The 26,571-nt window shown below is 49.2% G+C and overlaps 9 protein-coding genes across 9 annotated transcripts; 6 read left to right on the top strand and 3 right to left on the bottom strand.

Moving 5' to 3' along the window:
* Positions 1–3,940: 3,940 nt before the first annotated feature.
* Positions 3,941–4,711, top strand: CPAR01_10222 (uncharacterized protein; the record flags this gene model as incomplete). The annotated part of the gene is made up of 1 exon (XM_060494483.1): positions 3,941–4,711. One exon carries the CDS (start codon positions 3,941–3,943, stop codon positions 4,709–4,711), a length of 771 nt encoding a protein of 256 aa, XP_060346665.1.
* Positions 4,712–5,168: 457 nt separating this feature from the next.
* On the bottom strand, positions 5,169–5,770 carry CPAR01_10223 (uncharacterized protein; the record flags this gene model as incomplete). Its single annotated transcript, XM_060494484.1, has 2 exons — positions 5,169–5,492; positions 5,564–5,770. The coding sequence occupies 2 exons, from the start codon at positions 5,768–5,770 to the stop codon at positions 5,169–5,171; spliced, it is 531 nt and encodes a 176-aa protein (XP_060346666.1).
* A 1,276-nt stretch (positions 5,771–7,046) lies between these two features.
* Positions 7,047–9,557, top strand: CPAR01_10224 (major facilitator superfamily transporter; the record flags this gene model as incomplete). The annotated part of the gene is made up of 4 exons (XM_060494485.1): positions 7,047–7,469; positions 7,529–7,672; positions 7,735–8,699; positions 8,939–9,557. 4 exons carry the CDS (start codon positions 7,047–7,049, stop codon positions 9,555–9,557), a joined length of 2,151 nt encoding a protein of 716 aa, XP_060346667.1.
* A 3,888-nt stretch (positions 9,558–13,445) lies between these two features.
* CPAR01_10225 (ferric reductase like transmembrane component) lies at positions 13,446–16,004 on the top strand (the record flags this gene model as incomplete). The annotated part of the gene is made up of 1 exon (XM_060494486.1): positions 13,446–16,004. The coding sequence occupies one exon, from the start codon at positions 13,446–13,448 to the stop codon at positions 16,002–16,004; it is 2,559 nt and encodes an 852-aa protein (XP_060346668.1).
* Positions 16,005–16,778: 774 nt separating this feature from the next.
* CPAR01_10226 (uncharacterized protein) lies at positions 16,779–17,093 on the top strand (the record flags this gene model as incomplete). Its single annotated transcript, XM_060494487.1, has 1 exon — positions 16,779–17,093. The coding sequence occupies one exon, from the start codon at positions 16,779–16,781 to the stop codon at positions 17,091–17,093; it is 315 nt and encodes a 104-aa protein (XP_060346669.1).
* A 1,170-nt stretch (positions 17,094–18,263) lies between these two features.
* On the top strand, positions 18,264–18,846 carry CPAR01_10227 (glutathione-dependent formaldehyde-activating enzyme; the record flags this gene model as incomplete). Its single annotated transcript, XM_060494488.1, has 2 exons — positions 18,264–18,537; positions 18,596–18,846. 2 exons carry the CDS (start codon positions 18,264–18,266, stop codon positions 18,844–18,846), a joined length of 525 nt encoding a protein of 174 aa, XP_060346670.1.
* A 1,757-nt stretch (positions 18,847–20,603) lies between these two features.
* On the bottom strand, positions 20,604–21,971 carry CPAR01_10228 (alcohol dehydrogenase GroES-like domain-containing protein; the record flags this gene model as incomplete). The annotated part of the gene is made up of 3 exons (XM_060494489.1): positions 20,604–20,640; positions 20,692–21,514; positions 21,575–21,971. 3 exons carry the CDS (start codon positions 21,969–21,971, stop codon positions 20,604–20,606), a joined length of 1,257 nt encoding a protein of 418 aa, XP_060346671.1.
* Positions 21,972–22,840: 869 nt separating this feature from the next.
* Positions 22,841–23,356, bottom strand: CPAR01_10229 (uncharacterized protein; the record flags this gene model as incomplete). The annotated part of the gene is made up of 2 exons (XM_060494490.1): positions 22,841–23,053; positions 23,126–23,356. 2 exons carry the CDS (start codon positions 23,354–23,356, stop codon positions 22,841–22,843), a joined length of 444 nt encoding a protein of 147 aa, XP_060346672.1.
* A 1,862-nt stretch (positions 23,357–25,218) lies between these two features.
* On the top strand, positions 25,219–26,433 carry CPAR01_10230 (Upc2 protein; the record flags this gene model as incomplete). Its single annotated transcript, XM_060494491.1, has 1 exon — positions 25,219–26,433. One exon carries the CDS (start codon positions 25,219–25,221, stop codon positions 26,431–26,433), a length of 1,215 nt encoding a protein of 404 aa, XP_060346673.1.
* Positions 26,434–26,571: the final 138 nt, after the last annotated feature.

Below are 26,571 nucleotides of genomic sequence, written 5' to 3' on the forward strand. Positions count from 1 at the left end.
TATAATAGCTAAAGTATAAATAATAAAAAATCAGGCCACTTATTTAAGAATAAAAATAAGTTAATACTAACTAAGTTTATAAAAAAGATAAGTTAGCTAAGTTAAAGCTAGATATTAAGCTTATCCTAGCAATAAATAAGGAGCTAGTTTAGCGTTCTTAGTAGGGGGAAGATAATAGGGAATTATATAAGTAAATAGCTAATATAGCCTAGTATTTAGAAAAAACGGAGCTTATAAAAAGTAGTTTATAATAATAATAAATTATTATAACTACGTTAGAAGAGGTAGTTAAGTAAACGTCGCTATAATTTACTCTTTATATATTTTAAATATATAATAAAAAGAAGCCTTACCTATTTAAGATTTATAAAAGCTTATATTATTAGCTTATTTAAGATTTATAAATCTTAAATAGGTAATATAGTAGTTCCGAACGAGTACATAAGTTATAGTAGTATTCTTATTTTTAAAAATTTTAAATTAGAGCTTAGGTTAAAGAGGATAATAAAAATAGCTATATTAGTATAGTTACCCTTACCGTTTTTATAAAGAGGTACTATTTTTTTAAACTAATTAAAAAATAGAATAGCGATACCTATATAAGAGCGACGCCCGTATATTAATTTGCAACGCCCATATATTAATTCCTTAAAAATAATAAAAATAAAAAGAATTTTTATAAGCTTTAGTACGTAAATATTAGCCTATTTAGCCTTTTTTTAAAAAACCTTTACGTTATTATTAAAGTTTAGAACTTCTATAGTTAAGGAAAGCCGTTTTTAATTATTACGGCTAATTATTATAATTAACTATTATAGTCGACTTTTATTATTAACTTTTTTAACTAGTACCGCTATATAAAAAGTAGTTTACTTATCCTAAATTAAATAATAGTTTTTATATTAAAATTATTATATTACGTTAAGCGCGTATTTAAAATGTATTATATATATTATATAGTTAAAAAGTATATTATATTATATAATTTCTTTTAAAAGCGTAATCTTATTAAAGTCGATTTTTTATACTTATAAAGCTAAAAAAAAACTATTATATAAAAAGTTATATATTTTATAATATATTAATTAAGAGCTTAGTAATAAAGTCGTACTATTTTTAAAATTATTAATTTTATAAAATTAATTAATACTAAAGTAATTATTTCTTAAAAGAAATAATAATAATAATGAGTTAAATAATAATAAAAGACCGTAATTAATTAATAATCGCTCTTATAAAAAGAGAAGTTTTTTAATAAGGGTATTATTTTAAAATTAGCCCTAAAGAACGTTTTTAATTATAATTATAAAAACTATTATAAATAAATATTATAAATTAAATTTCGAGGCTTAATAATATAACTTAAGTATAAAAAAGTAAAGAAATAAAGGCTTAGGATATTTTATAAGTATTTAATAAAATTTAACTATATTAATAATTTTCTTTTAAACTAATTAAAAAGTAAAATAGCGACGCCCGTATAAGAACGACGCTTATATATCAATTTACGACGCTAGTATATTAATTCTCTTTTTAAAATAAGTTCTTATTAAAATAGTATTTTAATTAGCTAACTTCTTAACTAGTTATTTAATTAACTATTTAAATAGTAGTTTATATATTAATAAGTTTATTTAATAAATCTTTTTAGTTTAAATAAAAAGTAGCTCTAAGTAATATTAAAAATAATAAAAATAAAAAGAAATCTTTATAAGTTTTAATACGAAAAGTAATAGATATTAGCCTATTTAGCTCTTTTTTTTAAAAACCTCTACGTTATTATCAAAGTTTAGAACCTCTATAATTAAAAAAGGCTATTTTTAATTATTATAACTAATTATTATAGCTAATTATTATAACTAACCTTTATTATTAACTTTTTTAGCTAGTACCGCTATATAAAAAGTAGCTTACTTATCCCGAATTAAATAGTAATTTTCGTATTAAAATTACTATATTACGTTAAGCGCGTATTTAAAATATATTACGTATATTATATAATTAAAAAGTATATTATATTATATAATTTCTTTTAAAAGTATAATCCCGTTAAGATCGATTTTTTCTATTTATAAAGCTAGAAAAAATCTACTATATATAATACAAAAAATAGATATATAATTTAGTACGTAACGGGCACTTCGTAAGATACGGTTACTATCCCTATTACGTAATACTTTATCTCGATGCATAACCACAGCTCAAATCCCATCCTCGAGTCAAGAAATCGTCAAAATAAATAGTAACGACGAGGACGAGGACGAGTACTAACGTAAAGGCTCGCCCCGCTTCTAAGGTCTGCTAACAAGGCCCTGAGAGTAAAAAGATACGAGCTAGAGGTAAGTCGTCTTCGTCGAGTTCAAATTTAAATAATAAAAAAACGATAGTAATAAATTTTAATAACAAAAATAAGGATAAGCGCGAGGAGCTAGGCGAGTAGGGCAATAGTTCGCATTTATAATTAAAAAAAGCTTACAGTATTAAGAATAGGGTAGTTATAAATTAATCTCGGGGGAAGGCGAAATAGTACGAGTAATACCTTATAGCAAAAGAGTACGAAGTAATAAATAAGAGGATATGTCTCGGTGCGCGCCTGACAGCGCTCATGGGCAGAGGCTGAACGACTCCGAAATGTTGTTGTAGAATCGTGGTGTTAAACACATCAGCGACGTAGCATTAGGATATGTGTTACTTTTGTTTCGCCTACTATCCTGTCTTTCCTTTTCCACCTTCCGTGTCAGCCCTATTGCCCGCGACTGAGTGTTGCAGCCAGCCAGCTAATTATGTTTCTTAGATTTCACTTATATCTATTTATCTGTTCGTGAAAGGCCCCCTTCCAAGAGAAGTCGCCCTTCTTCACTTCTTTACTGCCAATTCATGACTTCCTGTCCGCCAATGGCAAGCACGTGATCGTACACACGCAGGTGGGACATTGGTCAGCTGGTGACGTGGCGGCCATTGGGGAAACCGAAGGAGCCATTGAAAATGCTTCCGTATTCAGTACAGCAGTATGATTTACTTCATCTCTTTGTTATACAATACGCAGTCTACAGCGTGACTTCATCGGATCACTCCGTCGAGAGTGCGAAACCTTTCATATCAGGGAGACAAGGCTGGCCCGACCGCCGGTTCCTGATCCTGGTACCCACCAGTCCCCTCACTTCTATTCCGGCAGACAAGCGGCATTGGAGCCGGTGCCAAGCCAGGCCCATCATATCCACACCGTCTTGTCGACGGGGTCAGGGTTTCTGCACCCGGATGCAATCAGTCTCTTGTGATTGGCGGTTTGTGTCAAACAACATCCCTCGAAATTCTTCAGAGAGTACGTACATATGTAAAGGCCGTTGATCATGCAATCTCATTTGCTTGTGCACTTTCCATGCGGATTCAGACAAGAGTCACCCGCACCGAAGCTATCTAACCTATCTCACGCAGAGATATCGTGTTGGGGTTCAAGTCACCAGGGCTGAGTGGCTCCCGACAGTGACGGCCAAGCTACTCTTGAGACTGCGGAACGGGCTTTATTAAACACGAGTACAGTGGTAAGTGGCTGGGGTCATTGACTACAAGGAAATGGGGTCGTCGAAGATCGAGCCCTTCCGGCCTCTGGCGCCGTGCCAACAAGGCTAATGAACATACTTTCTAGATGTGGTTGTGACATAGTCATTGCCAGTACCTGCGGAGGCGAAAACTTCCGCAATTGACATTAGAAACCATAATTAGTGGACCGCAAGCACGCCCTTTCAAACCCATGTCCTATTACGTTCCGGCAGGAACTAGAGGAAATACACGGAAGCGCCCGGCCCTATAAAGCCGGTAGACCGACATAAACCGCCGTCACTGGATCAACTTCAGCGCTATCAATTACAACCCATCGTTATCAACGAACAACAACGCCATTTAGCCATATTTATGTGCCTGTTTCCTTGTCTTCGACACCATGCAGCTTCGGAAAGATCACGTGGAGAACAGCATCCGGGTCCTTCGTCAACTCATCAAGGACTATCCCCTCGGCGTCCTCACAACAGCCATACCATCAGCCGATCACCCATTCATCCAGTCTAGCCATATCCCCTGGGTATTGGATGTTGAAGATGATTCTGAAACCGAGCTCGGCGTCCTAAGAGGTCATATGGCGCGCGCAAATCCTCAGTGCAAGGCGATGGTTGAGTCACTAGAAGCAGAAAACCGGACTGGGACCGGAAACGTTCTCGATCAGGAGGTGCTGGTCCTCTTCACCGCACCCGCCCACTCCTATGTGACACCGAAATTCTACGTCGAGACGAAGCCAACAACGGCCAAAGTCGTGCCGACCTGGAACTACGCCGCGGTACAGGCGTATGGCCGCGCCAAGATCTTTTACGAGTCCAAGGCCGAGGAGACGTCGAGTTTCCTGAACAAGCAGCTCCACGATCTCTCACAACTGGGAGAGCAGTCAATCATGGGATACACTGGTCAAGACGGCCGTCCTGGGCCGTGGCAAATCTCGGATGCCCCGCAACGGTACATTGATCTGTCTAAAATGGCTATCATTGGCATCGAGATTACCATCGACAGGCTGCAGGGCAAATTCAAGATGAGCCAGGAGTTGGGCGAGGGTGATCGCCAAGGTGTTGTCGAGGGATTCAAGGCGTTGAACTCGGACTTGGGCAACCAGATTTCAGCCCTGGTAAGGCAGCGCGGTGAGTTGAAGCAGAGATCTAAACAATAAAATTCAACCAAGATTTTATCCACGAAATGTTGTTTCTTGATCGTTAGGTGACTCTCGACCCTTTGCCCCGCGTATTTGGCGTAAATCTGAGGTTCAATACTACGGGCCGCAAGCGCATGTAGCCGGCCCGGTGCTGAGCTAGGGTATGGCATGTAGGTACGACTTTCAAGCGACCAATGCGAGGCAATGAATTACCCAACGAACCACTTGAAGACCAAACTATTGGCTGTGTAGAAGTACCAACACCGGGCCGGCTCTCAGCTCTATGTGAAGTACCCGTCCACTCATCATGATACTCTTTGCGAACGAAGTCTAGGAGACATCCTAATTGCTCGGTGATGTCCCAAAGAGCTAGCCTCGATAACCAGGCTTTTTAGCTGAGAGAGAAAACATTCACGACTCGGTGTCATTAAGAAAATCAGCCCATAAGGTAGATTTGACCGGCGCGTCGGAATCATCAACACCCCCTTCCCGCACTTCCATGAATTTCTCGCCACTTGCTACAAGCACCTGCGGCATCCACCACAGCTCCGCCATTTTCAACAATGTCTGTAGTCCATCCCAGCGAGCCCCGCAATACCATCACATCTCCACTATGAGTAAACAGTAACTTCTCGTCGGGCTCAATGACCTCTTTGTAGTAAGGGTCCGCATAAGCGGACAAGAACTGCTCGATGCTCGATACGGTGAAGTCGGCTGCTCCGTCGTATTGTAAGAGGTATTCGTCCGGCAGCCTTAGAGCTTTCTGAAGGGTCGTGCGATTTGCCTCGGTGGTGTGGTACTGTGGAATCCATCTCGGTGAGCTCCAAAGGCTCTTGATTAAGGATTGGGTAATGATATCACGTCACTTACCTGTGTGTACCAGTTGACGCCGTACTGGAGAGCCCATGGCACGACGAGGGGGCCATGCGTGTTCGTCCAGTGATCGTGGAACTCTTGCTCCGTCATTCCAGCCTTTCGGGTGAGGAAAGTGATGATGCGCGCAGATTCGTCCGCTAGAGCTGGAACGAGAAGGGTGAGAAGGGCACCGAGGCCGCACGTCGTTGACGTGAACTTCATCGTGTACGTTGGCTGAATGATTATGTGTAAAGGTGCACGAGGACCTGGGTTCTCGATCTAAGCTGCAACCATCGTAATGTAACGACTTTCGTTTTCTTTTATACTCTTCGAGAGCCTAGAGTTCGAGAGAAGAGCCAAACTACATTTTCAATGGGCCTTGGCCTTTCGCTGAGGATCGGGGGTTATAATTCCCGTCGAAGTGGTCCGGCATCGCCAACTGCGTCTCGTTCCTCGGGCAAGCCGGAGCACATCTCTCGAGAAAGGGACATAGCTGCGATACTTTGAAGGTGATTCGTGATGCTTGATAACTTCGGCATGAACGAGCAGATCTTAAAACCACCGACTACGATATCGAATCGTTGATTTGTTGGTTTTGAGACCCCAGTCATTTGCGGCAGGGCGCGCACAATGAACCCTGTCTCTTGGCACACGAGTTTGAAGCAGGCTACAGTATTTTGTCATTCCTTCAAATCAATTATACTTTGCGTTTGGCTTGCTGTTTCTTCCTCAAAAGGTTTGAATTGCTGCTCTATGCTGCCTTCTGAGAGAAACATTTCATGGAAAACTGAACTTGGTATCATCCGACTTCGGTGCGGATTTCCTCCCGTAATCGGCAAAGATACAAATGTCAAACCTCGTAGCCAAGATCTTAGAGCCTGTAAGTCGTACAAAATGCTTCGAGGCCGCTTGTTCTCTTCTGTGTCGCTCGACGAGCTATTCATTCCCGTGGATGCTCAACCTGGCGGCCAAATTGAAAGGATCTCCTTAGATCCGACCAGTCCCATTCTCCTCATACTCTTTGCGCAGGGGATTGAAACCGAGAAGGGATCGGCACCGTAGCCGACCGATACTCGTGGAACAACTCACTCACATGCGTTATCGGTGCGAATCAAGCTTCACCTCATGCAACTGGCCGACTTTGGTATACCGCTTCTCGGTCTCGCGTGCGGGGGAAGTTGGGGAGCTCGGGTGTTTGTACGCGCGGGACAGGCCGAGGAGGGGTCGAGAAACTCTCAACGCGGCATGCGGCTCGACGGAAAAAGGTTGACAACAGGGACTTTATTTGGGATGAAACTAAAGCTTGTAATTGCCAACACTGTCGACAATCATCGCGCATCGCTAATATAGACGTATGAAACTCAGTTCCTATGCAGGTATCTCTGACTTATTGTGAAGAGAGAATCGAGAACTGTCTACGACCACTTTTACTCACCAGGAGGCCTTCAGGTTGCCTCGTAGGCACTGTATTCAAGATTTCGACGGTCGCCCGCGTAACATGATGGCAGAAGTAACGAAATCCACGGACATCAAAGGCCTACACAAAAATGGCTCACTCAACGATGAAGAAACCGGCGGATCGCACTCAGAGGCACCCCTCGAGGCCCACGCAGACGAAGACATCGTAGCGCGGATGAACAACCTTGATCCGCCTGTGACGCCAGAGGAGGAGAGACGCGTACGGAGAAAGATTGATATGCGACTGCCTCCCTTCCTGCTCATTCTCTACATGTTCACCTGGCTGGACCGTGGGGCGCTGGGGAACGCGGCGCTGATGGGGATCAAGGAAGATCTTGGGTTCACGAGCAGAGACTTCTCTCTCGCCGTGAGCATGTTCTTTGTCGGCACGGCGATTTCTGACCTGTTTACGAATATTGGGATGAGGTATATCCGGCCTTCGGTGTACCTTGCTACGGCTATGGTCAGTTTGATGCGCAAGAGGGGTATCAGTACATGGACGAAAGCTCACTAAGCTCATAGATCATCTGGGGCATCTTTGCGACGCTGCAAGCTGTTGCCGGCGGTCCCAGCGGGATGTTCGCGATCCGGTTCTTCCTTGGCATCTTTGAAGCGGCCTTCATCTCCGGGGCGCCGTATCTGACGACTGTTCTCTACCCCAGAGCTGTGAGTTACTCCCGCAAACCTCTTGATACTTTCTTCTTGTCCCCAAAACCTAACAATCTCAGGAATGGGGCCGTCGCATAAGCGTCTACCTCTCAGCAACCCCCCTCGCAGGCGCCTTCGGCGGCTGGGTAGCCTACGGCGTCTCCAACATCTCCAACCCGCTCATAAAGCACTGGCAAGCCCTCTTCGTCATCGAGGGGCTCGTCACCATCCTCTTCGGCGTAGCCTGCATCTGGGTCCTGCCCGACCGCCCACACAACACGCGCTGGCTCACCCCGCGCGAGCGCGACGTCGCCACCTGGCGGATGATGCGTGACGGTAACCGCACGCACGGCAAAGTCCACTGGCGCACGACGGCGGCGCAACTGACGGGGGACTGGCGGCTGTGGCTGAACATTGCGATTTACATGGGACAGGTGCTGCAGACGTACACGATTGCGACGTTTACGCCGATTATTGTGGCAACGTTTGGGTATGATAATGTCAAGGCGCAGTTGATGACGGCGCCGCCGTATTGTGTTGCGTTTGTCATGGTGTTTGTTGTCGGGTGGGCGAGTGATCGGGTGAAGTCGTGTTCGGGGTTGTTGGTGGGGTGTTCTGTTGTTGCTGCTATTGGAGATTTGTTGCTTGCCGTGTTGCCGCATACGGCTGCGAGTGCGAGGTATGGCGCGACGTTTTTGATCTTGTCTGGAATTTTGTCAGGTGTTACGTTGAGCGTTGGCAACATCACGAGTAATTGCTGCGGTGATATCAAGAAGGGGATCGCGACGGGGTTGTTTCAGTCTTTTGGGAGTACAATGGGCATTGCGACGGGGTATCTCTTCCCTTCGACGGATGGGCCGAGCTACAAGAAGGGGTTCTGGACGTTGTTTGCGGCTACGTGTTGGACTGGTGTTGGGGCCGCGTTTGTGACGGTGATGAATATCAGGGAAAATAGGAGGCGAGATCGGCAGTCTGGGAAACCGCCTCGAGATATGGTGATCGACTATGACGAGGATGGTCAGATGGACAACCATCCATATTGGAGGTTCTACCATTAGGCTCTTGGTAATTGACAAAGATTAGAGACATCCGACTAAGGCTTTACCACAGGTTCAAGGCGCTCATCAAGTGAGGTAATGGAGTTGACATGAATGTTTGTCTTGATAGAAGCCATATCTCTTGAGACGTTGGGTCCTTCTAGCGGCAGCTGTTCACTTAGCTCCAGTGGTTCCAGCCGCCCGTGACAGCCGTTGGCGGTGCAGTCTCTCTATATCGGTGCCAAAGAGACGAAGGAGCGTCAAGTCGGCCCTGGGATGAGGATGGGCTGGCCTTCACGGCGTCGGAGATGGCGTTCCTGCAAGCCGCCGCGGAGCAATTCGGACTGCAAGTGACGGACGATTGGCTGCAGCCGGGCATCCAGCGGACTCGTGTCTTGGCGATGATGGTACTTTTACAGGTGCGCAACATCAAGACCTTGGAGCTACCCATCCAAATCAAAGGATTCTTAAGATGTCTCCCCACTGGCGTCGGATTTCCAGCACGCTACGATGCGCTTACGGAAATTCGGCTCGGCAAGAACACACTTGGAACGTTTGATGCTACGGGTGAAGATGACCCGTACTCGGGCAGCAGCGACGCGAGACGTCTGCTAGAATCAGCACCGCGGCGCGAGACAGTCCATCTTGATTTCTTCGCAGGCAACTATCGAGATTGGTCCGCCATGGATTGGTCCAGCGTCAGGAACCTGCACTTGCGGCAACTAGAGAGCGATGACGTCCATGTGACGGATTTGTCGACGTTTTCCCATATTGTGCATGCCTGTCGAGGCCTACAAAAGTTGTCGATTGCCTCGCTAACGCCGACTGGGACGAAGCAGAACGTGAAGAGCTCTTGCGACACATAATGGCGCACAGAAAGACTCTCCGGGAATTAGACCTCGCCTGGCATCTAGTAGACGACCGCGAGGATTGGATTGCAGCGGTGACGACGGGACGTTGCCGGAACCTCGAGCTGCTCAGGTTACCTGAAACACTCGCTCCTTGGTCAATCATCAAAAGGCTGCCACCAAAGACACGCTGGCTGTATGTTCTCGCGGACCACTCACTTCAAAGAGACGGACAACACGATCACTCAGAGTGGCTCAACAGCTTTGGCGGGTTGGATGGTCCACTCTGTGAGAGAGTGTTTGAAGATGGAAACCTCCCAAACCTCGAAGGGGTGGTCATCCCGGCCTTCGAATGTCCACACAGTCAGCAGTGTCTGTCTGCGCTGAAAAACGAGCTCAATAAAGGCTTCGTGCAGAAGTTCTCAACCCCTTCATCTTTGGAAACAGATGTTGCCATCGTGGTCTGTAAGGTATCGAGGAATGCTCGGGAAGGACTGTCCATGCTCCTCACGTCAGGGCTGCCCTGTAGCGTGGAATTCGACGACCTCCGTTGTAAAGTAGAGATGCAGCTGGGTCACTCACCTAGCCTGATTACTTCTAAGCTGCAGGTGAAGCTCGTTCCCTCTGCTAATTAGACCGAAAGCTTTTCACCGGAAACTTCAGAAAGTAAACAGAGCCCTACAGCCTCCCCATCATACATTGGGGAGATAGTGGGACGATCCCTTGAATGACCAAGAGGACTAATGATAGCACAGGGGACATTGCCTCCTGGAACATGACGATAGGGTTGGGTGGTGGAATTCGAAGGAGTCAGGCCAGCGTTGTTAAGCACAACTCTTGAGAACTGAGGAGGCTGCGGATGAGGCGTAACGTCGGACGCGTCATAGTTGTTTGACAGCGGCAGTGAGATGGACATACGTTTGATGCGAATATAGAGGAATTTGATACACGTAGTAGTAGTCTTTACTAGATAGCTTGGAGCAATCTGATATTCTGTCATGTATAATACTTGCCTTCGTCATAATGGTCTACGAATGTGGTTTTAGTGGCAATGCTGTACAGAAAGTGGCAGTCGTCGAGCATTCTTCCAGCTCACATTCAACTTATGGAGTCGTGTGAGGAGCAACTGGCGGGGCGAATCGGAAGCGGCCTCAGTCAATCAAACTATTTGGGCAACAGGAAAGAGCAAGGGTCAGCCCGGTATCTGATCACGCTGGGTAGAGGGTCGGGACGGGCGGGAGACCGGGCTGGTGACTGGGACGTTTGCTTGTCTTCCGTGGCCGGGTCACGGATGGACAGTAGGCGGTTGGGACAGGAGTGTTGGAACTCGGACGGCGTAGACGACGAGGAATAGGTATCGCATCTCGACGTGTGTTTGCTTCTTGGCGGTTGGTGATGAGAAATGATGTGCTTGCATGGTATCTGCATCTTGAACAATATCTTGGAAGGCCATGCATGACAGCAGGGTGTCTGACCATGTCCGTATGATCGTAGGTTCGAACGGTGTGAGGCGTGGTGGGAGACATGTTGGCATATGCCAGCCAGCCATAGAAGGTGGACATGTTGTTGGCAGCCCAATCTATTGGGACCAGGGATCGAAGGAGATTCGTCACATCTTTAGCCAGGCTATTGGCGGTTGGCGGTTCTGGGCGGCGGGGTCGAATTCTGTTGCTTTCGCCTGTTTGGGATGCACGGTAATCTGGACTTCCAGATCTGGTTGGAAAGAGGCGGCCAGGAGGAGGTATTCACCGTGTGCTTGACTCGGGTAAAGATTTGAATGCCATGTTCAAATGCTGCAATTGTAGCATTGGGAGAGAGAGAGAGAGAAAGAAGAGGGGTTCTTGGACAAGTACGACGGGTCATCTGTCAGCGACGTTGGAGTGGTCCAAGCAAGCGATTGCAGGTCGCAGGTTTTCGTCCTCGGAGGAACGTGGTGCATTACAGAAGTCAGGTACCGGCTGATGAGCGAACAAAGAATCTTGTTACAGCTGTTCATCAAGAGGAAGCTTGGTTTTACCATATGGTTAAAAGAACGGATAGAGTGAGGTGCAGTTGCCAAACATCCCCGGGCAGGTCCAGTGGTCCAATTGGGTCCAAGGGTCGGTGCTGCTCGTCAACGGAAGGTGTCTGGGCACGTACCACGGTGTGACTAGCGCAAGGAGGGGCACACAAACGCGCATAGTGGAGAACAATCCAGTATCCCAGCCAACCAAAACCACCGAATTACCGCCCGTAGTGGCTGGGGTCCGAACGGGAAGGTAACCCCACTGGAGCTTTCCCTTTCCCAACCCTGCGAATCACGCTGCAATGCCGGGGGTCTCCCGCCTTTTTCGACCGTCTCCGCCGTCCCTCGTCCTCCTCCATCGGCCTTTCTGTCAAAGTTGTCGACCACATCTTTGCCCGTCACATCCTCTTCTCACTCTGCTATTCGACCGCCACCAAGAGCATCAACCGCCCCCAATATGCACCTGTCCACCATGTGTGCCGACCCATGCAGCTTCTGCAGGCCCTCGCCTTGCAGTTTCTTGGTCACTTTTGCCAGCTGTTGGTCAATTCCATCTCAATGTTTCCTTCGGCGGTCAACTTGACGGATCGCACCTCAAAATGCTCTGCCGTCATTCCGGCGTTGCTCCAATGACAGCTGTTCAAAGAGTAGTGTTACCTACGCTCTCCGGTCCTTCCCATCATCTCATGGCACATGGCACGACCGAACCAACGAAAGCTCAGTTCTGCTGTTCCAGAAGTTACTGAAGCATATCTGTGGCCGTCAGCAACCGCATCTTCCACGCCATGGAGGCCGCGACTGCCGCTTACGTTTCTAGACTGACAACCTCCGGGTACACAGACAGTCTTCGTCACCGAGGACGTTACCCCGACGGTATTGCAAAGTCGTTTCCTGTTTCTACAGCTGCCTACGGCTTCCCTCGTTCAGGTGTCTGAACATCGACTCAGACGACATCGACAAGAACTAGCGCTGCGGCGACGTTGGCAATCTGGACATCTTACCTCCCGCCGATCACACTTTTCGTTGATGGCGCCCGGAACCAACGCATCCATCCCGCTTGCCACCCCTGGTCTTCATCTTCAATAGTCGTTGTCTGCCGAGCAAACGGCCGTACCTTTGCCCAAGAGCTTGCAGCTTGCAGCTTGCTCCTGCATCGCATCCACACCTCTAGCGCCCACGCACCGGCCTGCATTGTGTGACATCCGCCCGCGGGGAACGACCAGAATCGCGGCCAGCCAATATTAAAGTACGGTCAGCCGCTGGGCCTCGTGCCATTCACACTCGCCCATCCGACCCAGAAAAGCCCTTCATCCCCCATCTGGCTTTTCATTGCACGACCCCATCGAGGTCGCAGCCCATCCGACCCCCTCCACATGGAATATTCGCCGTCTTATCACTAATCCTCTACCTTGACACATGTCACCACGCTTGACTGAACCCGCTTCCCGACCGAATCTGTAGGCAACGTGACGAGACTGTCGATAACAGAGGTGTGCTCATCACGCCGCCCACACCCCAGAGTCAAACCACTGGGACCTCTCCACTTCGGAGCGTCTCCGATCTCACCTCCATATATCCCCTGGTGGCGCCCCCAATTCGCGCTTTCCCGTGCTCCCGTCTGTTTTCTTACCGGTCGCTCGTTACTCCGCCAAAGCATAGCATCGCATTGCATTGAACCTACTCATCTTGGCCCCGCTACCAAGGGTTCTTGCACACATTACGCTTTCGATTCTTCTCAGCTGGCTACACGATCAACCGACCAGCGAGGGGCAGGTATCTTACTATCCCGACGACCCCCAGCCATTAAACTCTTTCAGACTGCACCGTATGTCGACATAACTGTATAATTCCGCGCGCAGTCGCTCTACCGCGCAGTATAATTCGAATTCTGTCGCCTTGCAATGGCTACTCGTATCCGCGACCTGGCAGACGCTGCCACCAAAACGGCAGCACAACTAGCCAAGCGCATTGCCATCACGCCCAAACCCGACAGTCCGCCAGGTTTAATCGAGGCCTTAACAGTTGACCCTTGGTCCAAGTCTGGGAAATATGGCATGGGCTGGACTTACTTCGCGCTGGCCCTCATGGGAACAGTTCTGTTTATGCGATCTTGGCACTTTTGGCAAGACAAAATTCGCCAAGCCATATACAAGCAAGAAGTGGAGGAATACTATGCCAACCTCTACAACACGGATCCCGACTACGCACACGCCGTACATACGGGACAAGCACAGCACTTCTTCCCCGACTCCGAAGGGCTTGGCGAGAAGCAATTCAAACCAAGGGCTCACTTCTCCTCAGTTGGCTTCGTTAACGATACCTTGGCCCTCTTCCGTTGGGTCTTTTACCGGCCGATTCCCGACTTTGTATGGGGTAGCCACCGTTTCACATTCTCCTCCCTCGCCGTAGTTACCTGCGGTCTCATCGCCTTGGCTTTTGTGACGCTCTACTGCTTTCTCCAGCAACCACTATACTGGCAGAGCATTCAATTCGGTTCGCCACCCATTGCTATACGAGCCGGAATGATTGCTGTCGCATTGACACCTTGGATCATTGTGACCAGCATGAAGGCAAATGTCTTGTCCATCCTGATTGGCATCGGGCCGGAGCGCCTCAATGTCTTCCACAGGTGGGCAGGCTACCTCTGCCTGTTTCTGTCGCTTGTACATACCGTTCCATTCTACGTTCAGCCAGTATGGGACGACGGTGGCATGGATGTCTTTTCTCGCCTATTCCCCGGCGGCAGCGGCGTCATCTACGGTACTGGTATAGCCTGTCTCGTGCCACTGGTCTGGCTTTGCGTCGCATCTCTGCCCTTCATTCGCCGAGTCGCATACGAGCTCTTCGTCATGCTACATGTACCTGTTGGCATGGTGTATGTTGGGCTCCTATTCTGGCACACCAAGAATTACCTTGCTTCTTGGGACTACCTGTGGGCAACAGTCGGCATCTGGGTTCTCTGCTATGCCATTCGTCTGATAAACCTCAACTGGACAAGACCATGGCGACTGAGCTTCATGGTCGGAGACGAAGCGGCCATTAGCCTCCTCGCTGAGAACGCCATCAAGATTACGATCCCGACTCAGATGAGGTGGAAGCCTGGCCAATATGTTTACCTTCGCATGCCAGGAGTCGCTTTTTTTGACAATCACCCTTTTACTATCTCGTCGCTCTGTAGCGAGGATTTTCCTTCCGAGTACGGCGAGCAGTACCGTGATTGCGTGCTGGTTTTCAAGCCGTATGGTGGCTTCACGCGGAAGGTCCTCGACATGGCTATCGAGAGGGGGCCATTCCACACATACCGCGCCTTCTTGGATGGGCCATATGGAGGCATGCGAAGGGACCTAGCAGCCTTCGACACCTGTATCCTCATTGCCGGTGGGAGTGGCATCACGGCATTGATGTCGCAATTACTCAACTTGATCAAGCGCATGCGTGATGGGAAAGCCATCACGCGCAAAGTGGTCGTGGTATGGGCCCTCAAAAGACTCGAAGCCATGGACTGGTTCCGTGAAGAGCTCAGAATCTGCCGCGAGTCTGCGCCCCCAGAGAGTGTTACTTGCAAGTTTTTCGTCACTTCAGCAGTGCGCAACCGTGCCATGATGATGGCTGGCCACGACCGTCCTGCACCGAGGGCCTTGAGTCACATGTTCCATGACAAGCTCGATGGCTTTGTGGCAGGAATTGCTTCCAAGCGCAATTCCGCTCTTATCCAGTCTGTAGCACAAGGCGATCCTGACCGAGAGCAGGAATTGCGCGCCGAGCAAGAGGATAGAATTACCGCCTTACCGCAGCAGAAATATTTACAACCACATCAATACCCACCTCCACCCCCAGGACCACCACCCTCTAATCGCTTCTCTGCCCAGGAAGAGTCATTGCGTAAGCTCGAGGGCCGCGAATACGACGAGGAGGAAGAGAGAGATTCCAAAAAGCGCGAGTTCCACTTCCCTCCCATCAACACCAAAGGCGAAGTGCCGCACTTCAACTACGCACCTGCCTCCCCAAGGAAGATCCCCGAGACAAGCCCGCGAAACTCGGATGTGCCAATACGGCCTCCAGAGCTGGCTCACTTGAGGACGACCAACCTCCCGAGCGCAGGTCAAACCCGTCCCACCAGCACATTTGGCCCACCTTCAGGCTTTGACTTCGGCTTCCCGGAGACGCCTACAGAGTTCCAAAAGAGCCTGATGCGCTTTGCTTTCCCAGTGCCCCATCAGATCGATGGCGGCTGGAGCGTCGAATATGGCCGGCCGGACTTGGGATACATGCTGAAAGAATGGGCGACGGGCGGTGCCGACGGCAGAGGCATCCTCGGCAGGCGAACGGCGGTATTCGTGTGTGGGCCGCCGGCCATGCGTGTTGGTGTGGCGAACACTGTTGCCCGGCTTCAGGCAGCGATATGGGGCGATGATATGCTCGAGGAGATTTACTTGCACACTGAGAATTACGCCCTCTGAACCAGGGGCCTGTACTTGTAATGACTGGACGGAAAAGATACCACGGGTGATACATTTTACATCCATAATGACGAGCCTTCTATTTCACTTCACAAATCGATACTTGCCTGCTTCCGATATCCAATGTGGAACGTTGACGTGCTCATTCTTGTGGAGAAACTCATCTTGCAGGAGATCGGGATGAAGGAGGCATACGTAGGCTGTACAAGTGGGGAGCTTGTTTGACTTTGACGTGCTCGGAGTCGTTGTCGTCGAGGTACCTCGGTGAGCCAACATCACAGCATGTTAGGTAAACCAGCGAAACTTATCTCCAGAAACCCTTATGACAACAATTCCACAGTAAGGTAGCTAGCTGCAAGGATGCGGATGATATCTCCATTGATGTATGAAAAGGCGCCAGTGACAACTCCCTCTCCCCGTGTTCATGGCATCGCCCCTTGTATAAGAGTTGCAAAACTGTAAAACATGGGGAACGTCGGAAATACCCAAGATTTAGCCCCCCCCCCCCCGCCCGCTAGGACGATGCATAGGGCTGAGCTTGGGTTGCTACCCTTGCAGGATTCAAGCCGGTGACATCGCGACCTCTACGGCTCTGCCATTCTCTTACAAAAGGGGCTGCACTACCCGTCATTTGGCGTCTATCTTTTCACCTCCCACTCACTCACACATATATTCTTTCTCTGTCTTGATTCTGAGACGGACTGCCTATCCAGGGCCGTCTTCATGTCTTCATCCGCGAATCACATTAATCCACCATCTGCTTCAACAACCATAATGTCGTCAAACAACTCTTCATCTCCCACCGACGCCGATGCCAAGGAGAATGAAATGTCCGGCATCAGCATGGTCACTGCAACCGCCTACCTCCGCAAACTACAGCGCGAAACTCCGCCAGCAGAACTCAGAAAGATGCTGGACGACATGGCAAGGGAACGCCAAGCTTCTCCCGAGGAACGACTTCGCAAGAAAGAAGCCAGGGCCCTGTTGGTGGCAGCGCGAAAGAGAGTGGAAGCCCATCGCGAGGAGCGGAGGGCTCAAAGAGAGCGGGACTTTGAGGCAGGAAACCTGCGACATCGATATCGAGCTTGAACTCGTTGCGTCTCAAACATGGCGCATCAAATTGCACTACTAATTACATTAATCGACTACGAACATGAATCATTCAAATAATTCCTGTTGGACTTGGTGTTATTTGCCTTGCTCTTGGCTTATCTCTCACCCGCTCGAAACACCGCTATCGCAACTGCGGATGTTTGCGCTCCGCACATTGACGATGGGGTTGATAGCGAGAACACCGGAAACTCTTGGCAATGCGCCGGCCCCTCGCCCCAACCCAAGCTTCCACATTCTTCATTATCCAACGACTGATGATCGGTCACTAGTTCAGCCAAGTGAGTGACACGATAGTTTGTTGCTGAATACTTTCCATTGCTCCAATTCTACTAGCCCTGTTACTGCTATCTGTATTATTACTGTTGCTGTTCTTGCTGCTGCTCTTGCTACCGCTACTGTTACTGCTGTTATGATCGTCTACTTCTTACGTATTCTGCGAAGAATAAGTACCTATCGGAAAGCGCAGGGTAGTTACAATAATGGCGCTAGACTTAGTAATGGTAGCTCTCAGAAGGCAGTTAATACTCGGAATACTTGTCGACTAGTATTTGATTTGCCGACCGGCTAGATTCTTATGATAAATTCTCTACTCCGAAAGACATGGGGGAAAAATTCCAACCCGGTATGAATACTTGGATCCTTTGCGCCCTTGGATTGACAGCAACGTCATTCTAGCATCCCACGGTGATCTGTCAGCAAACAGGGCAAACTGGAGAAAACCTCATGTTTGATTCGCCTAACGCCCCCGCGGAGATCTAATCAAGAGGCCGATAGATGGAGCAATTGAGCAGCATTGAAAGAAAAAGGGTCCATGCATCTCCCCACGGCGCCTATTACCTTACCGTGCTTACCTTAACCAGCGAACTAACCCCGCACATCTCCATCTTATCCAATGCTCTAATCATGACAGACAGGGAAGAAGAGGAGGAGGAAGAGGAGAAAGCTCAGCTTCCTTGTTGCCGGCACTAACGCTAGCCGAAAGTCTCAAACACGTATAAAAACGGCGATCGGACGTTCTGTACTGTAGATTCCCCCTCATCCCAAACGGTTAAAGTCAGCCTATTCCAAACATCTCAACTTCACTACATCCTTTACTCTTTTTTTCTACACGTTGATTACTGAACAGTACATACGTCACTATACACAATGGGTTTGAAGGGAAGCTGCATGTGCAAGGCGATCAAGTACGAGAGTACTGGTAGGCTGGCCCGATTGCAACATCGTGTGAACCACGCTGATAAGAAGCAGAGGACCCTCAAGTCACCGCCCTGTGCCACTGCACAGATTGCCAAAAGGTATGAAAACCCCAATATCAGGACTCTCATCAAGTCCATACATGTAGCTAATGAATTACAGTGGAGCGGCTCAGCTTTCACTTCCAACGCCGTCGTTCCTCGTACATCTTTCAAGGTCACCCAAGGTACGAGAGGCTCCCCCAATATTCTTCCCTAAATATGCACTAAATCCCGGTCATTTAGGTGAGCCCAAATTCTACGACATCACTGGCGACTCGGGCAAGAACAACAGGCACTTCTTCTGCTCCAACTGCGGGTCCAGTCTTTATACCGAGCTGGACTTGATGGCCGACGTCACGTGCATCAAGGCCGGTGGTCTCGATGAGGGAAAGGCGAGCCTGGAAGGGAAGCCCGCCGTTGAGTTCTACTGCAAGGATCGGGTCTCGTACTTGGTCGATGTTAAGGGTGCTGATCAGAAGCCCGCTTTCAGTTAAATGGTGAGACGTGTGCGGTACACATGTAGCTAAGATTGCTTTATAGGCGAGCATTGAAGTTGCGCGATGATATGAAATGAAGTAAATCATTCCTAGTATACCCAATTGTCTCCTATAATTGGTGGGGTGAGACTTTCCCAAACTAAACTGTCCCATCTCAAAATCTCAGGCTCAGCATTAGAACACCCTTCCCGTATACCAAACAACTGAAACCTTGAGGCTTCATTGCCACGGAATTTCATAGTGTCAAGACACCTGATCCAACTCTTTAGACTCAGCTGGCCGAACTTTGGTCGAACTCTGAAATTACCCTCGCTGTTAGGAAATAGGGAAAGATGAAAAGCGGATTGTTCCTTTTCAAGCAAGATCTGACGCCCATCCAGAATCCACTCATAAACAGTTGGGCAGTGTGGGCACCTGACGAGATGTCGACATGCATTGTCGCCGGCCATAAATCTGCCCATCAAATCGGGGCTGGAACGATCACGACACGCGCAGCACCTGCAAAGTTCTGAGACTTCGGGACTGTGCCAGTGCCAAATCTTGCCCCTGTCGGAGGGGTTTGAAAGCAGATACAGTATCCCTGTTCGAAGGCCCGCATGAGAAAGGTATCGCCAAAAGCCAGGTGAGGGCATAGAAAATGACTGAGCGGCTGTAGCCCCCGAAGAGATTGCTGAAGACGCTCTTTGGTGAGCACCTCCCCTCGACCGATCTTGCAGATGGGAAGTTTCCATCGTGCTATCAATAGGGGTTGCTGATAGTATTTGATAATACCGTGCACCCAAGTCCCACGGGACATGTAAATGCCAGGGGCCATTTCGCCACCAAGCTTGAACACCGGGGCACATAGCTGGCATTCAAATAATTGAATGTAATAATCATCGGAGTCCAATCTTGTTGTAAGTGTGTCCCTGTACATCTTTTTGAGTGACTGGTGATAGTGTGGGCAGATAATTAGCTTCCCTTCCCGTGGGATGCACAACTGGGTTTCTGGACTCGACATTCCATCCGAGAACCAAGATCTCAAGTGCTTCGTTCTGCAATATAGGCAGAACAAGGCGTCGATACAGATTAAGCCTTTGTATCTTCTTCTCGGCGCGCGCAAAGCGCAGTCTTTGCAGAGAACCCCCCTTTGGACACGCTCTCTAAAATCTTGCCTGTCTGAGTACGAGAGCTGCCGAACGTCGAATCTCATCAACATCTGTCTCTTTTGTTGAATTTGTCCTTTAATAGAGGCCGCCTGTTTCTTTGAATCTGCCAGGCGCAAGAACAGTAGGCAGGCCATCAAGACAGTCATCAATCGTGATATGAGGGACTTTCCGACGTCCTTGCTTTCGGGCTCTGCAGGTGAGTCCTTAATATGATATCTAGCAAAGGTTCGGTGGGAAAAGGCGTGCATACAGATTGCCGAAGACTGTCGAAAGAAGTAAAGATCATCTGGAGACAAGAGATCCATTATCTCGAAAAGGAGTTCTGTTGGAAGTCGGTGCAAGACGGACATTTGCGTGCGAGTCTGGCTGACAATGTAAATACTCCAGTCTCGAGTTGTATGAACAGTGTAAAAGTTTATGGAATGGATAATACAGAGTAAGTCGAAGAGTCAGCAAAGAGGTATGAGTGAAATTGAATTCCAGGTTGATGTACCATTGTTATGTACTATCTAGTCTCCCCTGTTGTAGTGCATTGGTAATGGTACCCATTATTTACGTAAAAGGCTCTGGTTTCCATAAGCTTATATCGCCAGAGAAGAGCTTATCCTAGTGCAATCTTGCTCTCTTGGCTCTTCCAGATGACCTGTCATTTAGTGAGTATCATGTTTCAACATAGTGCTGGTATGAAGCTTACCGCATTTCTGTGCCCCCTTGATTCTTCAACTCCACATCCTCATCCCATTCATAGTCGTCCCTCCCCTCCTTGCCAGCGCCACGGAACAAAACTTTGACTTCGAGCTTCTTATCAAACCTCTTGTACGCCTTGGGAGCGTCATCGAGGTCGTACTCTGCCGTAGCAATGAAACCAGGTCTAGCCTGTCCGCTCTCAACCAGCTTCACCAGCGCAGCAAACGTCGGCTGCCCCTGAACAATACCGCTCTTCATCGTCAGCGCCTTGATCCAAAAGTCACTCATTGGTAGACTGAGGTTCTTCTTCATCTTATCTGCATTGGGCGCGCCCACGCTCTTCTCCTGGGCCCAGTAGACGCCAGGTATCCCGATCCCGCCGCCAACAGAGGTGACGGCGATGGCTTCACGTAGGATGTAATCTTGCTGCGGCTTCAGCTCGGCATTGACGCACTCCTGCCCGCAGCAGTCGACACTACGGTTCACGCCGCCGGGACGGAGAGCCAATATCTGCTCCGAGGCCGAGGCACCGCCCTTGGTAAAGTTGATGGGAACGGCACCGATGCTGGCGGCTTTGGCTAGGCGCTGTGGAATGTGGTCCACGACGTAGACTAGGCTAGCACCGCGAATGATGGCGCTATAGGCGCAGAGCAGGCCGACGGGACCGCCACCAAAGACAGCCACGGAGTCGCCTGGCTGGAAGCCCGACCAGTTCAGCCCTTCCCATGCGGTGGGGAAGATGTCGCTGAGGAAGAGCCACTCCTTGTCGGAGAGCTTTTTAGGAATCTTGATGAGGGAGCTGTCAGCGAAGGGCACGCGGACGTACTCGGCTGGAATTGAAATTAGTTTCATTCTATATTTTTGTAGTAATTAGTGGCGCAGATACCCACCTTGGAGACCACCTAGGTCGCCAAAGTCTTTGCCAAGACCGAATCCACCAAGCTGAGGAAAGATCTGGTTGTCAGTGTCGATGACACCGTCTTCGGGAAGGCCAAAGACGACAACGCGATCACCGACTTGCAGATTGTCGACGGCATCCCCTACTTCCTCGACAATTCCCATAGCCTCGTGGCCTATGGGGTAGGGCACTTCGGCGCTGGACATGATGCCATGGTAGATGTGAAGGTCAGTGCCGCAGATAGCAGATGTGGTAATGCGGACGATGGCGTCTTCTGGCTCCTCGAGACGCGGGAGTGGGATATCTGCTTTGACAGCCATCTCATAGGGTTTGCCTTCCCAGACCACGGCGCGCATGGTCTTGGGGCGTGAGGTTTGATGATTGGTCATGATTATTGTTTTTGAGGAATTGGAAATGGTATGAGAGAAAGCTCAGTAATTGCTCTGTCAGGTATCTGTCTTTGTGGGCCTCTTTATAGATCTTTGCCGCGATTGATCGAGAGACGATTTGTCAGATGCTCATTCTTTCCTAGGCGAAGAGGAGTACCTTTTAGAACCGAATGGGACATATCTGACCCCTTTCTCGACCCCATCATCCCCGACTTGTCATTTTGGTGGCGGAAAATGTCACCTGAGTATGAATAGCCAATTCCCCAGGCTCAAACGTCGTCATCTGGGCAGGGGTCATCACCGAATATGCTCGATGTAGAAAGGCAACCATGCCAAGAATGAACCCCGTGAAGCTGCTTTGAGTACGATTTATCCAATTCAACTTAGTCAGACGTTTAGCGAAAGCTGAACGGAAGTTCTTCCTCACACAAGATGGTGCGCAGCCTGTATTCGATATCACGTAGGGCTGACCGTGTTACCCCGGCGGCTCTTAGTCTCAGGGGTTGTGGTAAGCTGACAGCAACCCCTTCCATGTTAGGGCGCCCGGCAACTACGCATGAACGACTGACGGCCCTTGCCCCTGTTAATATTCGATTGGAAAGTCCGTACGAGAAGGGGTTGAAGCTGACGTGAAGGTACCCGCGTAAGGCACGTGAGCCTATCACAGTCATGGTTTGGGTAAAGACATGAATGATAAGTCAAATAGGAACAGTCTGTCTCAGGAGGAGTGGATGTGCATTCGAAGGTGCGCGCAGCAACTCAGGTGTCTATGGTACAGGTAGTATTACAAGAATGGAGTCAATTGCATTCCTCTGGGTCGGAGACTGAGTGCACGACAATGGGCTTTATCTCAGTGGAAGCGCTTAGGCTTAGAAACGAACGCGACCCTTGGTGAAAGCCAAGGCGAGCCAGCCAGCAATCAGAGCAAGGCCACCAATTGGAGTGACGGGACCGAGGAACTTGAGATCAGGGTTGAGGATAAGGGCGTAGATGCTACCGCTGAACATGGTCGCGCCGGCGGTGAAAAGACCGGCGGCGAGGGGGTTGGATCGAGCGATGAGAATGGCAACGGAATGGACGAGCTAATGATTGTCTTAGGGTCAGCTACTGATCTCACTGATGATGATAAGTGAAACAAGATGAGAGCAACTCACTTGATAGTGAGCGGCGGTGGACCAGCTGGCAATCTTTGCGGGATCAGAGATGCGGTTCTTCAGGCCGTGGGCTCCGAAGGCTCCGAGACCGACGGCGGTGGCGCCGAAGATGGCACCGACTCTCCAAAAGGCCTGGCTGCTCATTGTCTCTGTTTCCTCGGCGGTGGTATCGGAATGGGTATTTCGTGATGGTAAGAGCGAAGTCGTCTCGTTTGCTTGAGCGCTGGACATTGGGGACGTGAGATGAGAGTGAGATGTGAGATGAACTGGTGAGATTCGGTGGTTCACTTCTGAAAGTTACGTGATGGGCCGGCGGGCTGAGAGCGCGAAACACCGAATAGCGACCCCTTGGCATTTGCTTAGATAATCAAGCTCCAAAGTATTGCCAGCTGGTCCCGACTGGCGCGGCACTTCAGTTACTTATTTTGTCTCCAGGCCTTGGCGACAAGTTTAAGAGGGAACTCTGGGACAAGAAAGGGGAAAGGACCTCTTGTCTGTCTACCATTATACAGCAGAGTCCCTTATTAGCCGGCTCGTTCGGTTCGGGCTTGGTATCATTTGAATGCCGGGCCGGTATCTGTGGACTCGGGGGTCTTCCGTGCGGAGCTCCCGCCTGCGAGTTGAGCTGTCAACTCCACCAGGGCTCAACGCGGCACGATTCCACCCACACTAGGGCAATCTCTCGCTCGCGCCTTCAGCAATTCAAATGGTCTGGTGGTGTAGTTGGTTATCACGTCAGTCTAACAAGTTGAGACTCTCTCACGATAATCTCACTGTTCACTGAAGGTCTCCGGTTCAAGTCCGGGCTAGATCATCCTCCTGGGCGATTGGTTTAGTGGTATAATGACCGCTTAGCATGCGGTAGGTCCTGGGTTCGATTCCCAGATCGTCCATTCTTTTGTCATAATCGTGGGCTGGACTTCACGATTGTGTAGTGACGTTGTTTTTGATGTCGCGGTGGTGGTTTCCGTAGGTGTGGGCGAGAGGCTACTCTATTTGAAGACAAATCTTTTTTCCGTTGAGAAGTCTTTGTCATACCAGAGGAAATGCTTGGACCAAAAAGTTTCTGAGTTGAAGAGATAGAAGGAGAATAAGACAATCTGCCAGCATTCAACTCGGGTTCATAATGGGAGACAGAGGGCAATAACACCATGGATGTTCGTGAATCAGAATATTGAGGACACTGGTGCCCACCGACATTGTGGACCAGTCCGTACTCAGAAGGCTCTAATTGGTTCGGGTTTGGACTGCCATCGACTGTCCAATCGCTCACTTTACAGTACGCGCAGGGATAAATACGACGGACGCTAAGGCAGGCGCTGAGCTTCTTCGAGGCGTGTCACCCAGTGACGATCTGATACATCCGGACTGTGGATGGCGTTACAAATGAAGGTATTTCATTGTTCTGCTGAAGTGATGCCTGAATCTTCGAGGCATACGTAGAATGTTGCATATTTATAGCTAATTACATGAACAACGTCGGCTTGCTTGCATCTTCTCTTCATGGGTTGTCACTTTGAGTTCGACTAATCATCAGACGAACCGTCTAACGAAACCACCTTTGGACAAACGGACATTACGAGATCTCGCTAGCAGCTCACGATATACGCGTATTTCGAATTCTGTACGGATGATTATGCCTTCACGGTTTCTTCAGATATTTGACGCAGGACAGCTGAGTATAAAATCTCTGGTCATCTTGAACTTCTTTTCGCGACATCAACATTCTCTAGTAATCACAATCTCGTCAGAATCATACACTGCCACTCACTCCATGAAGTCGAGCGAGCTGAAAAGGCGTCTTCGGTCGCACAGTGCGTGGTCCAGGGATATGCTTGTTAGCGGGGCTTGAGATTGGACCGAGACTTTAAAGGAGTCTTTCTGCCCTTCCCGATCATGTTTCCGGTAATAATTCATTCGATGGCTTGATTTCTCTCTTGCTCCTTGAAGCCATTCCATCTCAGTGTATTCGCATCAGACGGGCTGCTTTTGCTTCACATTCGCCCGAAACTTGGGAGTGAAAACTCCTCGAGGAACATTGGCAGTTTTGATTACGCCACTCCGCCCGCCTGTCACCGGAAGCTCTTGGCAAAATGCGCCAGCGGACACCTCATCGAAAATCAAGATTTGGGTGCAAAGAGTGTAAGCAACGTCATGTAAAATGCGACGAGTCCCGGCCGGCATGCGTCAACTGCACGACTGCTCTCAGGAGATGCTCATACCTCGACACTGAGGCGGCAGTACCATCATCGTCCACGTTCTCGTACCAATGTCCGAGCCCAGCAACATCAATAGGGTCATCAACAGCAAGCCCGGCGGTGCCCATCACCCCGGAGCAAGCGACTTGCCGTAATAGCCATGTGCCGACAGAGCCATACGATCTCCGGCACATGGAGTTGCTATACCATTTCGAGCATAACTTGGGCTACAACCAAGGGTTCGGCGATACTCTCACGCGACAAAAGTACCAACAAATGTCACTGAAGCAAGCCTTCCGGGTGTCATTTCTGATGGACGAGCTTCTAGCTATAGCTGCAGCACACAAGAGCACTTTGCCGGGAGAAGATCAGGCCTTCTATCGCAGCGAAGCAACACGACTACAGACGAGAAGCCTTTCACGTTTTACGGTGGCTGACGGCGATCTGTCTGATGAAGACTTCCTTACAGTATTTCTGTTTTCCACCTGGCTCGGTCAACACGTTCTCTTCGACACGTTCTCAATACCCGCTGATCTTCCAGTCACTCTGGATAAGCTAGTCCACTGCATGGGCCTCCATCGGGTCGTTCGGAGCGTCGTAGGGGGCTCATGGGACAGGCTTCGGTCTCACTTTGATACCCATCTAGGTGCAGGGAGCCGCTTCGTGCAGAACATGATAATCAGAAGAGAACGGTACGAGACTGGCAACGAGTGTAGACATCTACTGCGCCTCTTTGAATCAAGCGACCTCAACGATGCATCCAAAGCAGCGTGCCAGGAAGCAGTTGAGCACCTGCAGCTCATGTTCGACATTCATCGCAACACAGACATACCTGCGGGTCGGCGGTACAGCACTGTACAGGAGTGGTCAATTCGGGTTCCAGCCGAGTACGTCAGCCTGCTCGACCAACGACGGCCCGAGGCGTTGGTGGTGCTGGCATATTGGGGCGTGTTGATGCATAAGGCGAGAGACTGCTGGGCGTTCGGGGCCGCGGGACAGAACCTCGTAAGGTCCATTGCAGCTCATCTTGGGTCGTATTGGGGGGAGCTATTGGCGTGGCCAAAGGAGATGACAGAAGCCCCTGTAATTTCGATATCAGGCCCAACTTGAGCCCGTCATGAATAAAGTTCCGTGAGGCGAGTGATAGGGATTAGTATCCCAGAATCAGCTTTCTTCGCCCAGTGTAAGACGTGGAACCAGGCCGGATGACAGCTATCTTCATCTTGTGCTCAATTGTGACATGCTACA

The sequence above is a fragment of the Colletotrichum paranaense genome, assembly GCF_030867605.1.
Source record: "Colletotrichum paranaense strain IMI 384185 chromosome Unknown Scaffold_8.1, whole genome shotgun sequence".
Classification (NCBI taxonomy): Eukaryota; Fungi; Ascomycota; class Sordariomycetes; order Glomerellales; family Glomerellaceae; genus Colletotrichum; species Colletotrichum paranaense.